Source organism: Babylonia areolata, chromosome 9, assembly GCF_041734735.1.
Source record: "Babylonia areolata isolate BAREFJ2019XMU chromosome 9, ASM4173473v1, whole genome shotgun sequence".
Taxonomy (NCBI): Eukaryota; Metazoa; Mollusca; class Gastropoda; order Neogastropoda; family Buccinidae; genus Babylonia; species Babylonia areolata.
In genome coordinates this window covers 49837924-49862237 of record NC_134884.1, presented here as the reverse complement: position 1 = coordinate 49862237, position 24314 = coordinate 49837924, and the positions used below count along the sequence as shown (strand labels likewise).

At 46.7% G+C, this 24314-nt stretch overlaps 1 protein-coding gene across 4 annotated transcripts in view; it reads right to left on the bottom strand.

Annotated features, from left to right (window-relative positions):
- The window catches only part of LOC143285565 (inositol monophosphatase 1-like), a 60613-nt gene that overhangs the window by 10800 nt on the left and 25499 nt on the right, over nt 1-24314 (bottom strand). For all 4 annotated transcript variants that reach the window (XR_013055702.1, XM_076592956.1, XM_076592955.1 and 1 more), the window contains exons 6-8: nt 18973-19081; nt 12394-12499; nt 2511-2662 (exon numbers count right to left, since the gene is read on the bottom strand). Coding sequence is in view for 3 of the 4 variants with exons in the window: in XM_076592956.1 (XP_076449071.1) it covers nt 2511-2662; nt 12394-12499; nt 18973-19081 (367 nt within the window). In the remaining variant the exon portion in view is untranslated. The remainder of the gene's footprint in view (nt 1-2510; nt 2663-12393; nt 12500-18972; nt 19082-24314) is intronic.

Genomic DNA, 24314 nt, shown 5'->3' with positions numbered 1-24314 from the left:
CAGAGGACTGACCTGTACTGTAGGATCACTGAGGACTGACCTGTACTGTAGGATCACTGAGGACTGACCTGTACTGTAGGATCACAGAGGACTGACCTGCAGGGTCACAGAGGACTGACCTGTACTGTAGGATCACTTTGGACTGACCAGTACTGTAGGATCACAGAGGACTGACCTGTACTGTAAGATCACAGAGGACTGACCTGTACTGTAGGATCACAGAGGACTGACCTGTACTGTAGGATCACAGAGGACTGACCTGTACTGTAGGATCACAGAGGACTGACCTCTACTGTGGGATCACAGAGGACTGACCTGTACTGTAGGATCACAGAGGACTGACCTCTACTGTGGGATCACAGAGGACTGACCTGTACTGTAGGATCACTGAGGACTGACCTGTACTGTAGGATCACAGAGGACTGACCTGCAGGATCACAGAGGACTGACCTGTACTGTAGGATCACTGAGGACTGACCTGTACTGTAGGATCACTGAGGACTGACCTGTACTGTAGGATCACAGAGGACTGACCTGCAGGATCACAGAGGACTGACCTGTACTGTAGGATCACAGAGGACTGACCTGCAGGATCACAGAGGACTGACCTGTACTGTAGGATCACAGAGGACTGACCTGTACTGTAGGATCACAGAGGACTGACCTGTACTGTAGGATCACTGAGGACTGACCTGTACTGTAGGATCACAGAGGACTGACCTGTACTGTAACATCACAGAGGACTGACCTGTACTGTAGGATCACAGAGGACTGACCTGTACTGTAGCATCACAGAGGACTGACCTGTACAGTAGGATCACTGAGGACTGACCTGTACTGTAGGATCACAGAGGACTGACCTGTACTGTAGCATCACAGAGGACTGACCTGTACAGTAGGATCACAGAGGACTGACCTGCAGGATCACAGAGGACTGACCTGTACTGTAGGATCACAGAGGACTGACCTGTACTGTAGGATCACAGAGGACTGACCTGTACTGTAGGATCACAGAGGACTGACCTGTACTGTAACATCACAGAGGACTGACCTGTACTGTAGCATCACAGAGGACTGACCTGTACTGTAGGATCACAGAGGACTGACCTGTACTGTAGGATCATCACTGAGGACTGACCTGTACTGTGGGACCACTGAGGACTGACCTGTACTGTAGGATCACAGAGGACTGACCTGTACCGTAACATCACAGAGGACTGACCTGTACTGTAGGATCACAGAGGACTGACCTGTACTGTAGCATCACAGAGGACTGACCTGTACTGTAGGATCACAGAGGACTGACCTGTACTGTAGGATCACTGAGGACTGACCTGTACTGTAGGATCACTGAGGACTGACCTGTACTGTAGGATCACAGAGGACTGACCTGTACTGTAGGATCACAGAGGACTGACCTCTACTGTGGGATCACTGAGGACTGACCTGTACTGTAGGATCACTGAGGACTGACTTGTAGAATCACAGAGGACTGACCTGTACTGTAGGATCACACAGGACTGACCTGTAGGATCACAGAGGACTGACCTGTACTGTAGGATCACAGAGGACTGACCTGTACTGTGGGATCACAGAGGACTGACCTGTACTGTAGGATCACTGAGGACTGACCTGTACAGAGGACTGACCTGTACTGTAGGATCACAGAGGACTGACCTGTACTGTGGGATCACAGAGGACTGACCTGTACTGTAGGATCACTGAGGACTGACCTGTACAGAGGACTGACCTGTACTGTAGGATCACTGAGGACTGACCTGTACAGAGGACTGACCTGTACTGTAGGATCACTGAGGTCTGACCTGTACAGAGGACTGACCTGTACTGTGGGATCACTGAGGACTGACCTGTACAGAGGACTGACCTGTACTGTGGGATCACTGAGGACGGACCTGTAGGATCACAGAGGACTGACCTGTACAGAGGACTGACCTGTACAGAGGACCGACATGTACTGTAGGATCAGAGGACTGACCTGTACTGTAGGATCACTTTGGACTGACCTGTACTGTAGGATCTCAGAGGACTGACCTGTACTGTGGGATCACTGAGGACTGACCTGTACTGTGGGACCACTGAGGACTGACCTGTACTGTAGGATCACAGAGGACTGACCTGTACTGTAGGATCACTGAGGACTGACCTTTACAGAGGACTGACCTGTACTGTGGGACCACTGAGGACTGACCTGTACTGTAGGATCACAGAGGACTGACCTGTACTGTAGGATCACTGAGGACTGACCTGTACTGTAGGATCACTGAGGACTGACCTGTACTGTAGGATCACTTTGGACTGACCTGTACTGTAGGATAACTGAGGACTGACCAGTACTGTAGGATCATTGAGGACTATCTGCTTGGCAGATGTGGTGTAGGGTATATGGATTTGTCCGAACGCAGTGACGCCTCCTTGAGCTACTGAAACTGAAACTGAGGACTGACCTGTACAGAGGACTGACCTGTACTGTAGGATCACTGAGGACTGACCTGTAGGATCACAGATGACTGCCCCGGCCTCCCTGGCGATGAGCATGCCGGCGATGAAGTCCCAGATGTGGATGCCATACTCCACGTAGGCATCCCCACACCCCTGGGCCACACGGCACAGGTTGTAGGCCGCTGAACCGTAGCATCGGATCCTGTGGAACAAACATCACACACAATATAGGTTGTAACCGCTGAACCATAGCATCGGATCCTGTGGAACAAACATCACACACAATACAGGTTGTAGGCCGCTGAACTGTAGCATTGGATCCTGTGGAACAAACATCACACACCACACAGGTTGTAACCGCTGAACCATAGCATCGGATCCTGTGGAACAAACATCACACACAATACAGGTTGTAGGCCGCTGAACTGTAGCATCGGATCCTGTGGAACAAACATCACACACAAGACAGGTTGTAGGCCGCTGAACCGTAGCATCGGATCCTGTGGAACAAACATCACACACAAGACAGGTTGTAGGCCGCTGAACCGTAGCATCGGATCCTGTGGAACAAACATCACACACCACACAGGTTGTAACCACTGAACCATAGCATCGGATCCTGTGGAACAAACATCACACACCACACAAGTTGTAACCGCTGAACCATAGCATCGGATCCTGTGGAACAAACATCACACACCACACAGGTTGTAACCGCTGAACCATACATTGGATCCTGTGGAACAAACATCACAGAGGTTGTAATCGCTGAACCATACATTAGATCCTGTGGAACAAACATCACACACCACACAGGTTGTAACCGCTGAACCATAGCATCGGATCCTGTGGAACAAACATCACACACAATACAGGTTGTAGGCCGCTGAACCGTAGCATCGGATCCTGTGGAACAAACATCACACACAATACAGGTTGTAACCGCTGAACCGTAGCATCGGATCCTGTGGAACAAACATCACACACAACACAGGTTGTAACCGCTGAACCATAGCATCGGATCCTGTGGAACAAACATCACACACCACACAAGTTGTAACTGCCGAACCATAGCATCGGATCCTGTGGAACAAACATCACACACCACACAAGTTGTAACCGCCGAACCATAGCATCGGATCCTGTGGAACAAACATCACACACCACACAAGTTGTCACAGATGACTGCCCCGGCCTCCCAGATGATGAAGTCCCAGATGTGGGTGCCATACTCCACGTAGGCATCCCCACACCCCTGGGCCACATGGCACAGGTTGTAGGCCACTGAACCGTAGCATCGGATCCTGTGGAACAAACATCACACACAATACAGGTTGTAACCGCAGAACCATAGCATTGGATCCTGTGGAACAAACATCACACACCACACAGGTTGTAGGCCGCTGAACTGTAGCATCGGATCCTGTGGAACAAACATCACACACCACACAGGTTGTAGGCCGCTGAACCGTAGCATCGGATCCTGTGGAACAAACATCACACACAAGACAGGTTGTAGGCCGCTGAACCGTAGCATCGGATCCTGTGGAACAAACATCACACACAATACAGGTTGTAACCGCTGAACCATAGCATCGGATCCTGTGGAACAAACATCACACACCACACAGGTTGCAACCGCTGAACCATAGCATCAGATCCTGTGGAACAAACATCACACACAATACAGGTTGTAGGCCGCTGAACCATATATCGGATCCTGTGGAACAAACATCACACACAATACAGGTTGTAACCGCTGAACCATAGCATCGGATCATGTGGAACAAACATCACACACAAGACAGGTTGTAACCACTGAACCGTAGCATCAGATCCTGTGGAACAAACATCACACACCACACAGGTTGTAACCGCTGAACTATACATTGGATCCTGTGGAACAAACATCACACACAATACAGGTTGTAGGCCGCTGAACCGTAGCATCGGATCCTGTGGAACAAACATCACACACAATACAGGTTGGTTTAAATAAACTTTAATTATTCAACAATACACATGATTACAATGCACTGAATGACAAAAGAGCATCAACAAGCTTAAAGCTTATACTATACTCACAACGTTGCACTTCAATTTTATCATGACGGCAGATGAACCATATTATGACTTGTATGAAATAACATGCATAAACAGTAAGTAATGAAATAATGAAATAAAACAAATAAACAAACAGTACATAATATAGTAAAATAATGCTAATATCAATATTAACATGAGATTAAATTTATTATCACCAAAGTAATTGGCCTAATAGAAGAAAAACACGAAGAAGAAGAAGAAAATTTAGAAGAATGGAGGGTAAGGTGGTGGAGGAGGGGGAACAGAGGGGAGAGGAGAAATTCTAACAGATCATTGGCCAATCCATTCACCTTGAATATTTGGTCAGTCAAAAAAATTCAACATATATTACGAATAGAATCATGTTGTACTCTTTCTTCACAATACTTTCTAAGCTAAAATCTATTTGAATCGGAGATAAACTGGTGGACAGTTTGAAATATGAATATATTTGTATGATTTTGGAGAACAGGATCTCCATGCAACAGAATTTTAACGTGAATGTAGTTTGGAGATAAATTTAAGATTGTGTTTGCCCGAGCCATATGAAAGTCTTGACAAAATAATAAATAATGTTCAGCAGTTTCGCTTGCAGTGCCACAAGCACAAAGTGGGTCGTTTATTAAATGTCTGTTGAACATATCTTCTCTTAAGTCACTAATCCCTAGACGAAGTCGACAGTGAATGATTTGTTCCTTCCGTTTACCATAGTAATAATAGCTAGGCACTACAGCATCGTTAGCACATAGGTAATGTTTAAGCTGGCTTAAGGAATTGCTGGTTTTAACATAATCAGGTAGAGAATTCCAGAGATAAGTAGTAGATGGTATGAATGATTTCCGATAGAGTTCGGTGTGAAATCTTGGTACGGTGCGTTCCAATGACCTGCGTCTATGGTAAGGGTTATTGTCTGAAACAAGACCAGGAACAAGACCATTTAGATAGTTAGGGCATAGACCGTTAACCATCTTGAAATAATGCACAAGTTTGTGTCTTTTCCTTCTTTCCTTAAGTGTACAGAACCCTGATTCTTGGTATATTTTTTGGTGGCTTGTTCCACGAACAGCTCCAGTTATGGTTCTTAATGCATCAAGCTGTAAATTTTCCAGAGAATCTGATTGTGCATCTGTGCAATTATCCCAACAATATCAGCATAGTCAAAATGTGGTAATATGAATGATTTGTACATGATTTCTAATGCTCTCCTATTTAACTTGTACTTATATGTCTTAAGACAAGAAACCAACATAGTTACAGCATTGATTATACTTTTAATATGATACAATACAGGTTGTAGGCCGCTGAACCGTAGCATCGGATCCTGTGGAACAAACATCACACACCACACAAGTTGTAACCGCTGAACCATAGCATCGGATCCTGTGGAACAAACATCACACACCACACAGGTTGTAACCGCTGAACCGTAGCATCGGATCCTGTGGAACAAACATCACACACAATACAGGTTGTAACCGCTGAACCATAGCATCGGATCCTGTGGAACAAACATCACACACAATACAGGTTGTAGGCCGCTGAACCGTAGCATCGGATCCTGTGGAACAAACATCACACACCACACAGGTTGTAACCGCTGAACCATACTTCGGATCCAGTGGAACAAACATCACACACAATACAGGTTGTAACCGCTGAACCATAGCATCGGATCCTGTGGAACAAACATCACACACCACGCAGGTTGTAACCGCTGAACCATTGCATCAGATCCTGTGGAACAAACATCACACACAATACAGGTTGTAGGCCACTGAACCATATATCGGATCCTGTGGAACAAACATCACACACAATACAGGTTGTAACCGCTGAACCACATATCGGATCCTGTGGAACAAACATCACACAGGTTGTAACCACTGAACCGTAGCATCGAATCCTGTGGAGCAAACATCACACACCACGCAGGTTGTAACCACTGAACCATACATTGGATCCTGTGGAACAAACAGCACACAGGTTGTAACCGCTGAACCGTAGCATCGAATCCTGTGGAACAAACATCACACACCACACAGGTTGTAACCACTGAACCGTACATCGGATCCTGTGGAACAAACATCACACAACACAGGTTGTAACCGCTGAACCATAGCATCGGATCCTGTGGAACAAACATCACACAGCACACAGGTTGTAACCGCTGAACCGTAGCATCGGATCCTGTGGAACAAACATCACACACAATACAGGTTGTAGGCCGCTGAACCGTAGCATCGGATCCTGTGGAACAAACATCACACACCACACAGGTTGTAACCACTGAACCGTAGCATCGGATCCTGTGGAACAAACATCACAACTCAAGTGTTCTGCTGCTTGTCTGCAAAACAAGGATGAATTATCAGGATATAATTACTCATCGGTATTCAAAATCCACTCTAATATATATGTGTGTGTGTGTGACTGTGTGCATGCAATTGAAACCTGACTGATTGACAGAAGAAACAAATGAGGAGCGACTAAAGGCAGCTGTGGGTCACCTCAACCCAGGAGCCTGTTCAGCACAGTGCTTGGAGTTCTGCTCTCTGACTGAAGAGAGGAACGATATCAGTATCAATAAGGAAACATGAAATGATTATAGAACACAATGTCTGTACCAATGTCAGTTACAATCCACCAATGTCTGTACCACACAATGTACCAGTTACAGCCCACCAATGTCTGTACCACACAGTGTACCAGTTACAGCCCACCAATGTCTGTACTACACAGTGTACCAGTTATAGCCCACCAATGTCTGTACCAATGTACCAGTTACAGCCCACCAATGTCTGTACCAATGTACCAGTTATAGCCCACCAAGGTCTGTACCAATGTACCAGTTACAGCCCACCAATGTCTGTACCAATGTACCAGTTACAGCCCACAATGTCTGTACCACACAGTGTACCAGTTACAGCCCACCAATGTCTGTACCACACAGTGTACCAGTTACAGCCCACCAATGTCTGTACCACACAATGTACCAGTTACAGCCCACCAATGTCTGTACCACAAAATGTACCAGTTACAGCCCACCAATGTCTGTACCACACAGTGTACCAGTTACAGCCCACCAATGTCTGTACCAATGTACCAGTCACAGCCCACCAATGTCTGTACCACACAGTGTACCAGTTACAACCCACCAATGTCTGTACCACACAGTGTACCAGTTACAGCCCACCAATGTCTGTACCACACAATGTACCAGTTACAGCCCACCAATGTCTGTACCACACAATGTACCAGTTACAGCCCACCAATGTCTGTACCACACAGTGTACCAGTTACAGCCCACCAATGTCTGTACCAATGTACCAGTCACAGCCCACCAATGTCTGTACCACACAGTGTACCAGTTACAGCCCACCAATGTCTGTACCACACAATGTACCAGTTACAGCCCACCAATGTCTGTACCACACAGTGTACCAGTTACAGCCCACCAATGTCTGTACCACACAGTGTACCAGTTACAGCCCACCAATGTCTGTACCACACAGTGTACCAGTTACAGCCCACCAATGTCTGTACCAATGTACCAGTTACAGCCCACCAATGTCTGTACCACACAGTGTACCAGTTACAGCCCGCCAATGTCTGTACCACACAATGTACCAGTTACATTATCTGTACCATTGTACCAGTTACAGCCCACCAATGTCTGTACCAGACAGTGTACCAGTTACAGCCCACCAATGTCTGTACCAATGTACCAGTTACAGCCCACCAATGTCTGTACCACACAGTGTACCAGTTACAGCCCGCCAATGTCTGTACCACACAATGTACCAGTTACATTATCTGTACCAATGTACCAGTTACAGCCCACCAATGTCTGTACCACACAGTGTACCAGTTACAGCCCACCAATGTCTGTACCAATGTACCAGTCACAGCCCACCAATGTCTGTACCACACAATGTACCAGTTACAGCCCACCAATGTCTGTACCAGACAGTGTACCAGTTACAGCCCGACAATGTCTGTACCATACAATGTACCAGTTACAGCCCACCAATGTCTGTACCACACAGTGTACCAGTTACAGCCCACCAATGTCTGTACCACACAGTGTACCAGTTACAGCCCACCAATGTCTGTACCAATGTACCAGTTACAGCCCACCAATGTCTGTACCACACAATGTACCAGTTACAGCCCACCAATGTCTGTACCAATGTACCAGTTACAGCCCACCAATGTCTGTACCACACAGTGTACCAGTTACAGCCCACCAATGTCTGTACCACACAATGTACCAGTTACAGCCCACCAATGTCTGTACCAGACAGTGTACCAGTTACAGCCCACCAATGTCTGTACCAATGTACCAGTTACAGCCCACCAATGTCTGTACCACACAGTGTACCAGTTACAACCCACCAATGTCTGTACCACACAGTGTACCAGTTACAGCCCACCAATGTCTGTACCACACAGTGTACCAGTTACAGCCCGACAATGTCTGTACTACACAGTGTACCAGTTACAGCCCACCAATGTCTGTACCATACAATGTACCAGTTACAGCCCACCAATGTCTGTACCACACAGTGTACCAGTTACAGCCCGCCAATGTCTGTACTACACAGTGTACCAGTTACAGCCCACCAATGTCTGTACCACACAATGTACCAGTTACAGCCCACCAATGGCTGTACCATTGTACCAGTTACAGCCCACCAATGTCTGTACCACACAGTGTACCAGTTACAGCCCACCAATGTCTGTACCACACAATGTACCAGTTACAGCCCACCAATGTCTGTACCACACAATGTACCAGTTACAGCCCACCAATGTCTGTACTACACAGTGTACCAGTTACAGCCCACCAATGGCTGTACCATTGTACCAGTTACAGCCCACCAATGTCTGTACCACACAGTGTACCAGTTACAGCCCACCAATGTCTGTACCACACAATGTACCAGTTACAGCCCACCAATGTCTGTACCACACAATGTACCAGTTACAGCCCACCAATGTCTGTACCACACAGTGTACCAGTTACAGCCCACCAATGTCTGTACCACACAATGTACCAGTTACAGCCCACCAATGTCTGTACCACACAATGTACCAGTTACAGCCCACCAATGTCTGTACCACACAGTGTACCAGTTACAGCCCACCAATGTCTGTACCAATGTACCAGTTATAGCCCACCAATGTCTGTACCACACAATGTACCAGTTACAGCCCACCAATGTCTGTACCAATGTACCAGTTACAGCCCACCAATGTCTGTACCACACAGTGTACCAGTTACAGCCCACCAATGTCTGTACCATACAATGTACCAGTTACAGCCCGACAATGTCTGTACCAATGTACCAGTTACAGCCCACCAATGTCTGTACCAATGTACCAGTTACAGCCCACCAATGTCTGTACCATACAATGTACCAGTTACAGCCCACCAATGTCTGTACCAATGTACCAGTTACAGCCCACCAATGTCTGTACCACACAGTGTACCAGTTACAGCCCGCCAATGTCTGTACCACACAATGTACCAGTTACATTATCTGTACCATTGTACCAGTTACAGCCCACCAATGTCTGTACCACACAGTGTACCAGTTACAGCCCAACAATGTCTGTACCATACAATGTACCAGTTACAGCCCACCAAAGTCTGTACCATTGTACCAGTTACAGCCCACCAATGTCTGTACCACACAGTGTACCAGTTACAGCCCACCAATGTCTGTACCACACAATGTACCAGTTACAGCCCACCAATGTCTGTACCACACAATGTAACAGTTACAGCCCACCAATGTCTGTACCACACAGTGTACCAGTTATAGCCCAACAATGTCTGTACCATACAATGTACCAGTTACAGCCCACCAATGTCTGTACCACACAGTGTACCAGTTACAGCCCGACAATGTCTGTACTATACAATGTACCAGTTACAGCCCACCAATGTCTGTACCACGCAGTGTACCAGTTACAGCCCACCAATGTCTGTGCCACACAATGTACCAGTCACAGCCCACCAATGTCTGTACCATTGTACCAGTTACAGCCCACCAATGTCTGTACCACACAGTGTACCAGTTACAGCCCACCAATGTCTGTACCACACAGTGTACCAGTTACAGCCCACCAATGTCTGTACCACACAGTGTACCAGTTACAGCCCACCAATGTCTGTACCACACAGTGTACCAGTTACAGCCCACCAATGTCTGTACCACACAGTGTACCAGTTACAGCCCACCAATGTCTGTACCAATGTACCAGTTACAGCCCACCAATGTCTGTACCAGACAGTGTACCAGTTACAGCCCACCAATGTCTGTACCACACAGTGTACCAGTTACAATATCTGTACCATTGTACCAGTTACAGCCCACCAATGTCTGTACCACACAGTGTACCAGTTACAGCCCACCAATGTCTGTACCACACAATGTACCAGTTACAGCCCACCAATGTCTGTACCAGACAGTGTACCAGTTACAGCCCACCAATGTCTGTACCAATGTACCAGTTACAGCCCACCAATGTCTGCACCAATGTACCAATTACAGCCCACCAATGTCTGTACCACACAGTGTACCAGTTACAACCCACCAATGTCTGTACCACACAATGTACCAGTTACAGCCCACCAATGTCTGTACCACACAATGTACCAGTTACAGCCCACCAATGTCTGTACCACACAATGTACCAGTTACAGCCCACCAATGTCTGTACCACACAATGTACCAGTTACAGCCCACCAATGTCTGTACCACACAATGTACCAGTTATAGCCCACCAATGTCTGTACCACACAATGTACCAGTTACAACCCACCAATGTCTGTACCACACAATGTACCAGTTACAGCCCACCAATGCAAAACCAGAAGCTAAAAACGGGGCAGCAGAAAAAAAAGGAGTGAATGTGAAATGACAAAGGAACACACTGCACAACATGTCAACAATGACCCACAAAGAAAGGAGTGAATGTGAAATGACAAAGGAACACACTGCACAACATGTCAACACACTGCACAACATGTCAACAATGACCCACAAAGAAAGGAGTGAATGTGAAATGACAAAGGAACACACTGCACAACATGTCAACAATGACCCACAAAGAAAGGAGTGAATGTGAAATGACAAAGGAACACACTGCACAACATGTCAACAATGACCCACAAAGAAAGGAGTGAATGTGAAATGACAAAGGAACACACTGCACAACATGTCAACAATGACCCATCAACCAGATGCTGTGGCCAAGTGTTTTGCATCACTGACAACTGGGAGGATGTGGGTTCATTACTCAGGTGGGGTTTGGGGCCTGTGGCCAGCTCCTGCCCACAGCAGTGTACTCTGTGCTCAGCTGGGAAGACTACGGCCACACAGTGAGGGTCTTCCACTTCACAGATGCCTTCTTTTGGGGTGTTGCTCAAATTCCCATACCATCACTGCATGTGTCTTATCTCTCAGCATGGCTGACGCCAGGATATATCATGAGTGTACAGGTTTGTCAAGTAGTCCAGAATCGTGAACAGGTTTGTCAAGTAGTCCAAAATCAGCATGGTTAACGCCAGGATATATCATGAGTGTACAGGTTTGTCAAGTAGTCCAACATCAATGTACAGCATCTTCATCATCCCTATCATAATTCATCATCCCTATCATAATTCATCATCATCATCCCTATCATAATTCATCATCCCTATCATAATTCATCATCATCATCCCTATCATAATTCATCCCCTATCATAATTCATCATCCCTATCATAATTCATCATCACTGAAAAACACAATACAAAATCTGGCAAGTTGTGCGGCACCAAAAACCCCAACCCAATTACCCGTGAGATGCTGAGATGAGGCGGTGCATGTTCTCCACCAGCTTCTTCACCACTTCTTCCCCCCGCGAGCTGCCCCCCTCACAGATCACCACGGCTTTCTTCAGGTCTGAAACACACAGTGTCACAGTGCTCACAACATGCCCCCCTCACCACCACCACCACTTCCTTCAGGTCTGAAACACACAGAGTCACAGTGCTCACAACATGCCCCCCTCACCACCACCACCACTTCCTTCAGGTCTGAAACACACAGTGTCACATTGCTCACAACATGCCCCCCTCATCACCACCACCACTTTCTTCAGGTCTGAAACACACAGTGTCACATTGCTCACAACATGCCCCCCTCACCACCACCACCACTTTCTTCAGGTCTGAAACACACAGTGTCACAGTGCTCACAACATGCCCCCCTCACCACCACCACCACTTCCTTCAGGTCTGAAACACACAGTGTCACAGTGCTCACAACATGCCCCCCTCACCACCACCACCACTTCCTTCAGGTCTGAAACACACAGTGTCACAGTGCTCACAACATGCCCCCCTCACCACCACCACCACTTTCTTCAGGTCTGAAACACACAGTGTCACAGTGCTCACAACATGCCCCCCTCACCACCACCACCACTTTCTTCAGGTCTGAAACACACAGTGTCATAGTGCTCACAACATGCCCCCCTCACCACCACCACCACTTTCTTCAGGTCTGAAACACACAGTGTCACAGTGCTCACAACATGCCCCCCTCACCACCACCACCACTTCCTTCAGGTCTGAAACACACAGTGTCACAGTGCTCACAATACGCCCCCCTCACAGATCACCACAGCTTTCTTCAAGTCTGAAACACACAGTGTCACATTGCTCACAACATGCCCCCCTCATCACCACCACTTTCTTCAGGTCTGAAACACACAGTGTCACAGTGCTCACAACATGCCCCCCTCACCACCACCACCACTTTCTTCAGGTCTGAAACACACAGTGTCATAGTGCTCACAACATGCCCCCCTCACCACCACCACCACTTTCTTCAGGTCTGAAACACACAGTGTCATAGTGCTCACAACATGCCCCCCTCACCACCACCACCACTTTCTTCAGGTCTGAAACACACAGTGTCACAGTGCTCACAACATGCCCCCCTCACCACCACCACCACTTCCTTCAGGTCTGAAACACACAGTGTCACAGTGCTCACAACATGCCCCCCTCACCACCACCACTTCCTTCAGGTCTGAAACACACAGTGTCACAGTGCTCACAACATGCCCCCCTCACCACCACCACCACTTCCTTCAGGTCTGAAACACACAGTGTCACAGTGCTCACAATACGCCCCCCTCACAGATCACCACAGCTTTCTTCAAGTCTGAAACACACAGTGTCACAGTGCTCACAACATGCCCCCCTCACCACCACCACCACTTCCTTCAGGTCTGAAACACACAGTGTCACAGTGCTCACAACATGCCCCCCTCACCACCACCACTTCCTTCAGGTCTGAAATACACAGTGTCACAGTGCTCACAACATGCCCCCCTCACCACCACCACCACTTCCTTCAGGTCTGAAACACACAGTGTCACAGTGCTCACAACATGCCCCCCTCACCACCACCACCACTTTCTTCAGGTCTGAAACACACAGTGTCACAGTGCTCACAACATGCCCCCCTCACCACCACCACCACTTCCTTCAGGTCTGAAACACACAGTGTCACAGTGCTCACAACATGCCCCCCTCACCACCACCACCACTTCCTTCAGGTCTGAAACACACAGTGTCACAGTGCTCACAACATGCCCCCCTCACCACCACCACCACTTTCTTCAGGTCTGAAACACACAGTGTCACAGTGCTCACAACATGCCCCCCTCACCACCACCACCACTTTCTTCAGGTCTGAAACACACAGTGTCATAGTGCTCACAACATGCCCCCCTCACCACCACCACCACTTTCTTCAGGTCTGAAACACACAGTGTCACAGTGCTCACAACATGCCCCCCTCACCACCACCACCACTTCCTTCAGGTCTGAAACACACAGTGTCACAGTGCTCACAATACGCCCCCCTCACAGATCACCACAGCTTTCTTCAAGTCTGAAACACACAGTGTCACATTGCTCACAACATGCCCCCCTCATCACCACCACTTTCTTCAGGTCTGAAACACACAGTGTCACAGTGCTCACAACATGCCCCCCTCACCACCACCACCACTTTCTTCAGGTCTGAAACACACAGTGTCATAGTGCTCACAACATGCCCCCCTCACCACCACCACCACTTTCTTCAGGTCTGAAACACACAGTGTCATAGTGCTCACAACATGCCCCCCTCACCACCACCACCACTTTCTTCAGGTCTGAAACACACAGTGTCACAGTGCTCACAACATGCCCCCCTCACCACCACCACCACTTCCTTCAGGTCTGAAACACACAGTGTCACAGTGCTCACAACATGCCCCCCTCACCACCACCACTTCCTTCAGGTCTGAAACACACAGTGTCACAGTGCTCACAACATGCCCCCCTCACCACCACCACCACTTCCTTCAGGTCTGAAACACACAGTGTCACAGTGCTCACAATACGCCCCCCTCACAGATCACCACAGCTTTCTTCAAGTCTGAAACACACAGTGTCACAGTGCTCACAACATGCCCCCCTCACCACCACCACCACTTCCTTCAGGTCTGAAACACACAGTGTCACAGTGCTCACAACATGCCCCCCTCACCACCACCACTTCCTTCAGGTCTGAAATACACAGTGTCACAGTGCTCACAACATGCCCCCCTCACCACCACCACCACTTCCTTCAGGTCTGAAACACACAGTGTCACAGTGCTCACAACATGCCCCCCTCACCACCACCACCACTTTCTTCAGGTCTGAAACACACAGTGTCACAGTGCTCACAACATGCCCCCCTCACCACCACCACCACTTCCTTCAGGTCTGAAACACACAGTGTCACAGTGCTCACAACATGCCCCCCTCACCACCACCACCACTTCCTTCAGGTCTGAAACACACAGTGTCACAGTGCTCACAACATGCCCCCCTCACCACCACCACCACTTTCTTCAGGTCTGAAACACACAGTGTCACAGTGCTCACAACATGCCCCCCTCACCACCACCACCACTTTCTTCAGGTCTGAAACACACAGTGTCATAGTGCTCACAACATGCCCCCCTCACCACCACCACCACTTCCTTCAGGTCTGAAACACACAGTGTCACATTGCTCACAACATGCCCCCCTCACCACCACCACCACTTTCTTCAGGTCTGAAACACACAGAGTCACAGTGCTCACAACATGCCCCCCTCACCACCACCACCACTTCCTTCAGGTCTGAAACACACAGAGTCACAGTGCTCACAACATGCCCCCCTCACCACCACCACCACTTTCTTCAGGTCTGAAACACACAGTGTCACAGTGCTCACAACATGCCCCCCTCATCACCACCACTTTCTTCAGGTCTGAAACACACAGAGTCACAGTGCTCACAACATGCCCCCCTCACCACCACCACCACTTTCTTCAGGTCTGAAACACACAGTGTCACAGTGCTCACAACATGCCCCCCTCACCACCACCACCACTTTCTTCAGGTCTGAAACACACAGTGTCACAGTGCTCACGACATGCCCCCCTCACCACCACCACCACTTTCTTCAGGTCTGAAACACACAGTGTCACAGTGCTCACAACATGCCCCCCTCACCACCACCACCACTTTCTTCAGGTCTGAAACACACAGTGTCACAGTGCTCACAAGTTTCAAGTTTTAATTATCCTTTCACTTCTATTGGAGTATGGAGGATTACTGCAAATTAATATTTTCATGCCCAGAACAAACATTTCCAAATACACAACAATGTCACATTAAAGTTGAGAAAACACAAATGTCTTTTAACTCCAAAAGTATAGCTAGGCAACATTTGCAAATCAAATCATCTTACTTACAGCTAAAATGACTTTTTTGCCTCCTTTGAGCATATTACAAAAATTAAAAACTGTTTTTTAGGAATATATCTATTTCGTAACTGATCATAATTGGGACATTCCATTATAAAATGAAACTCATCCCCAATCACAGACATGTTACAAACCTTACAAAGCCGTAACTCTCGTGGTATGCCTTTGTGTTTCCCTGTTTCTATTTCCAGCTTATGATTACTATTTTGAAATCTGAAGAAGCTCATAACGTAATCATCCGGCATTTGACATATATTTTTCTCTACCAAATCCACTTTTGAAATTTCGATAAAACAAACATTTACTACTCGCCTCTAGAGCCATGTCTCCACAGATTTTGAAAACTATCTCTCAAAGCAATGTTGACATTCTTGCAGTCATACCCTGCTTCTATTAAAATTTGTCTGATACAACTCATCCATTTTGAAGAATAAATACCATTTCGATATAAGTCAAGTAATATCAAATATATTTTCCCAGAATATTTTTCTGTGTTTGATATCACTAAGCTGGTCCAAAATCGAACTAATCTCATTTTCACTAACACACTTATTGGATAAATACCAGTTTCTCCATAAACAATCTGGGTCATAGTATTTCTGTTCAGTGTGAACAAGCGTTTCAAAAATTTCAATTCTAATTTTTCAAGTATATCTACATTTTCATAACCCGATATTTCTGCACCATACAGCAAAATAGGAACAATCATAGACTGGTACATGTCCAGAACGATATGTAAAGGTAAATCTTGATTTCTGGCTGACTGAAGTAACGAAAACCTAGCTTTTTGGCCCTGTTCATAAATCCTTTTTTTAGCTTTGTAAAAAATTCTGTTTCTACTAAATTCGATACTAAGATATTTAAAAGAATCGACAACATTCAAACATGCATCACCAAACTTAAAAACAGGCTTTAGCTTGTTTGTAGAATTAAATATCATCACTTTAGTTTTCTTTACATTGACCACTAGTTTCCATTTTAAACAATACAGTCATCTGCATACAACAGTACAAATAATCGCATGTAATTATCCAACTCTGAAACCGTAGTTTTTGGCTTAGTTGGATCTGAGCAGATAAGTTGGTAGCCTGGCATGTTCATATCAGCATCTGTCATGTTAGAAGAGAGACAGGATTCAGCAAAACAGAATAAAAGAAAAGGATTTCCAGTGTTATAAAGAATGGTTGCTATATCGTCCTCCTTGTTTGTTGCACTGTTTATGTTTAAATAACCTATATGGAGTCCTTGCTTGGTTGGCCACAAGTCAGCAGCAAACAATGTGGTTAAATTATTTGGGAATATAAAGATTATAGAGCAGTTTTAACTCAATTTAAAATCTTAAACCTTTATGGAAAAGCAACAACAACAAACAACAATATTATCCTAGCTGACCGAGTTGACAGATTCTATAAATACAAACTTACAATGTATTGACAATGTCAAACAATTCTTTGCAGATAATCAAGTTACACACAAACAGCATAACATTCACAGCTCAGTAACAAGCTATTTCAGATTACCCAATGAAGTATGATTGAAATACAATTAAGCACAACCACACACATGCACAAAATGTCAATCTAAATTTACAATGAAGTAATGTGGGCTTAGGGAAGAGTCCAAAATCAAAAGGAAAATCGATAATTCAAAAGTAAGGAAACTATGTTAAACAAAATACTGATTTAACAATCTAAAAATTGTAGACAAAATGACCAAATGATGTCATCAGTAATACAACATATATGTGAATACAAAAGGGTAAGTTGGATGGGACGAGGACTCGATTGCACTTGATATGGAATTCAGGTAAGCAGTCTGTAGGAACAATACAATATATATGTGAATACAAAAGGGTAAGTTGGATGGGACGAGGACTCGATTGCACTTGATATGGAGTTCAGGTAAGCAGTCTGTAGGAACAACAAACTGTAGCACCACTACTATGCAAAAAGAAGAAGAGGAAGAAGAAAGAAAGCAAGAAAAGAAAGATTACAACAGTTACATGAAATGGCATGATATTGGTGTGTGTGTGTGTGTGTGTGTGTGTGTGTGTGTGTGTGTGTGTGTGCTGGTGAATGCATGACCAGGAAGGTGTGTTGTGTGGAAGGAGAATTACATGTGCACGATTCACTTGTGATTAGATGTCTTGCAACATGAGTATTTGGAAAGTGGTATTGTGAATGCAGTCTGATTGTTAGATCAGACCTGGCCAATCTTCATAACAGTACAGACAGAAAGAAGGGAATACACCTTCCTGCATCTTCTGATCTGAATGGAAGAGAAGAAAGAGAAAGAACCGTACCAACACACCACCAACACCACCACTAGTATATATATATAATACTGATGGTAGAGAGACAGACAGAGACAGAGACAGAGAGAGAGACAGAGAGAGAACTCAAAACGTTTTTTATTCAAAGATTAAGATTTTAGGCATGGTGAGAGAGAGAGAGAGAGAGACAGAGAGAGAGACAGAGAGAGAGAGAGAGAGACAGACAGACAGACAGACAGAGAGAGAGAGAGAGAGAGACAAAACCAAAGCAAACATGAAGAAAAGCCAAAAGGTAAACGTACCAGTCTGACCGCTGGCTGACAGTTTCTCCCCATTGAGGAATGCCCCCCGGCCTTTCTGTGCTGTGTACATCAGGTCCCTCACAGGCAGGTAGACAATGCCGATCACTGGCTGTGACACACCATCATACCACACACCATGACATCACAATGCCGATCACTGGCTGTGACACACCATCATACCACACACCATGACATCACACTGCCAATCACTGGCTGTGACACACCATCATACCACACACCATGACATCACAATGCCGATCACTGGCTGTGACACACCATCATACCACACACCATGACATCACAATGCCGATCACTGGCTGTGACACACCATCATACCACACACCATGACATCACAATGCCGATCACTGGCTGTGACACACCATCATACCACACACCATGACATCACAATGCCGATCACTGGCTGTGACACACCATGACATCACACTGCCGATCACTGGCTGTGACACACCATCATACCACACACCATGACATCACGCTGCCAATCACTGGCTGTGACACACCATGACATCACAATGCCGATCACTGGCTGTGACACACCATCATACCACACACCATGACATCACACTGCCAATCACTGGCTGTGACACACCATCATACCACACACCATGACATCACACTGCCGATCACTGGCTGTGACACACCATGACATCACAATGCCGATCACTGGCTGTGACACACCATCATACCACACACCATGACATCACAATGCCGATCACTGGCTGTGACACACCATCATACCACACACCATGACATCACACTGCCAATCACTGGCTGTGACACACCATCATACCACACACCATGACATCACACTGCCGATCACTGGCTGTGACACACCATGACATCACAATGCCGATCACTGGCTGTGACACACCATCATACCACACACCATGACATCACGCTGCCAATCACTGGCTGTGACACACCATGACATCACAATGCCGATCACTGGCTGTGACACACCATCATACCACACACCATGACATCACAATGCCGATCACTGGCTGTGACACACCATCATACCACACACCATGACATCACACTGCCGATCACTGGCTGTGACACACCATCATACCACACACCAAGACATCACAATGCCGATCACTAGCTGTGACACACCATGACATCACAATGCCGATTACTGGCTGTGACACACCATCATACCACACACCATGACATCACACTGCCAATCACTGGCTGTGACACACCATCATACCACACACCATGACATCACACTGCCAATCACTGGCTGTGACACACCATCATACCACACACCATGACATCACAATGCCGATCACTGGCTGTGACACACCATCATACCACACACCATGACATCACAATGCCGATCACTGGCTGTGACACACCATCATACCACACACCATGACATCACAATGCTGATCACTGGCTGTGACACACCATGATACCACACACCATGACATCACAATGCCGATCACTGGCTGTAACACACCATGACATCACAATGCCGATCACTGGCTGTGACACACCATGATACCACACACCATGACATCACACTGCCGATCACTGGCTGTAACACACCATCATACCACACACCATGACATCACAATGCCGATCACTGGCTGTGACACACCATCATACCACACACCATGACATCACAATGCCGATCACTGGCTGTAACACACCATCATACCACACACCATGACATCACAATGCCGATCACTGGCTGTGACACACCATCATACCACACACCATGACATCACAATGCCGATCACTGGCTGTGACACACCATCATACCACACACCATGACATCACACTGCCGATCACTGGCTGTGACACACCATCATACCACACACCATGACATCACAATGCCGATCACTGGCTGTGACACACCATGACATCACAATGCCAATCACTGGCTGTAACACACCATGACATCACACTGCCAATCACTGGCTGTGACACACCATCATACCACACACCATGACATCACAATGCCGATCACTGGCTGTGACACACCATCATACCACACACCATGACATCACAATGCCGATCACTGGCTGTGACACACCATCATACCACACACCATGACATCACAATGCCGATCACTGGCTGTAACACACCATGACATCACAATGCCGATCACTGGCTGTGACACACCATGATACCACACACCATGACATCACACTGCCGATCACTGGCTGTGACACACCATCATACCACACACCATGACATCACAATGCCGATCACTGGCTGTGACACACCATCATACCACACACCATGACATCACAATGCCGATCACTGGCTGTGACACACCATCATACCACACACCATGACATCACACTGCCGATCACTGGCTGTGACACACCATCATACCACACACCATGACATCACACTGCCGATCACTGGCTGTGACACACCATCATACCACACACCATGACATCACAATGCCGATCACTGGCTGTGACACACCATCATACCACACACCATGACATCACAATGCCGATCACTGGCTGTGACACACCATCATACCACACACCATGACATCACAATGCCGATCACTGGCTGTGACACACCATCATACCACACACCATGACATCACAATGCCGATCACTGGCTGTGACACACCATCATACCACACACCATGACATCACAATGCCGATCACTGGCTGTGACACACCATCATACCACACACCATGACATCACACTGCCGACCACTGGCTGTGACACACCATCATACCACACACCATGACATCACAATGCACACATCACTCTCCATGACACATCACAATGCACACATCACTCTCCATGACACATCACAATGCACACATCACTCTCCATGACACATCACAATGCTGATCACTGGCTGTGACACACCATGACATTATTCACCATGACATCACAATGCACACATCACTCTCCATGACACATCACAATGCACACATCACTCACCATTACACATCACAATGCGGATCACTGGCTGTGACACATCATGACATCATTCACCATGACATCACAATGCACACATCACTCACCATGACACATCACAATGCCAATCACTAGCTGTGACACACAATCACATAACAAACCATGACATCACAATGAACACACACCATGACACATCACAATGCACACAACACACACCATGACATCACAATGCACACAACACACACCATGACATCACAATGCACACACCCACACTATGACATCACAATGCACACAACACACACCATGACATCTCAATGCACACAACACACACCATGACATCACAATGCACACACCCACACCATGACATCACAATGCACACACCACACACCATGACATCAGAATGCACACACGTACACACATCATGACATCACAATGCACACACCACACACCATGACATCACAATGCACACACCACACACCATGACATCACGATGCACACACACACCATGACATCACAATGCACACACAACACACCATGACATCACAATGGACACACCATGACATCACAATGGACACACCATGACATCACAGTGCACACAAACACACCATGACATCACAATGCACACACCACACACCATAACATCACAATGCACACACCACACACCATAACATCACAATGCATACACCACACACCATGATATCACAATTCACACACACACACACACACACACACAACCATGACATCACAATGCACACACCATGACAATGCACACACCACACACCATGACATCACAATGCACACACCACACACCATGACATCACACTGCACACACACCATGACACAATGCACACACCATGACATCACAATGCACACACAATGCACACACACTACACACCATGACATCACACTGTACACACCCACACCATGACATCACAATGCACACACCACACACCATGATATCACACTGTACACACCCACACCATGACATCACAATGCACACACCACACACCATGACATTATACAATGCATACACATACACACCATATCACAATGCACACACACACCATGACATCACAATGCACACACCACACACCATGACATCACACTGTACACACCCACACCATGACATCACAATGCACACACCACACACCATGACATCACACTGCACACACACACACCATGACATCACAATGCACACAACACACCACGACATCACAATGCACACCACACACACCATGACATCACAATGGACACACAGCACACACCATGACACCACAATGACACACACACACACCATGACATCACAATTAACACACACACACACCATGACCTCACAATGCACACACACACACACACCATGACATCACAATACACACACACCATGACATCACAATACATACAACACACACCATGACATCAAAATGCACACACACACACACACACACACACACCATGACATCACAATACACACAACACACACCATGACATCTCAATACACAACACACACACCATCACAATGTACACATCACACACCATGACATCACAATGCACACACCACACACCATAACACCTCACAATGCATACACACACACACACACCATGACACATCACAATGCACACACCACACACCATGACACATCACAATGCACACACCCACACCATGACATCACAATGCACACACCATGACATTACAATGCACACACAAACACCATGACATAACAATGCACACACACACAAACACACCATGACATCACAATGCACACACACACACACACACACCATGACATACATTACACCCAACACACACCATGACATCACAATGCACACACCACACACCATGACATCACAATGCACACACCATGACATCACAGTGCACACACACCATGACATCACAGTGCAAACACCACACACCATGACACATCACAATGCACACACACACACCATGACATCACAATGCACACACCACACACCATGACATCACAGTGCACACACCACACACCATGACACATCACAATGCACACACCCACACCATGACATCACAATGCACACACACACACCATGACATCACAGTGCACACACCACACACCATGACACATCACAATGCACACACACACCATGACAACACACACCATGACACACATGTACACACACACCATACACACACATGCACACACCAACACACAGACCATCACAATCACACACACACACCATGACATCACATGCATCACACACACCACATCAATACACATCACATGACACACCAACATACACAATGCACACACCACACACCATGACACATCCAATGACAAACACAACCCACACAACACCACACGACATCACATGCAAATCACACACCATGACATCACAATGCACACACACACACCATGACAACACAATGCACACACCACACACCATGACAT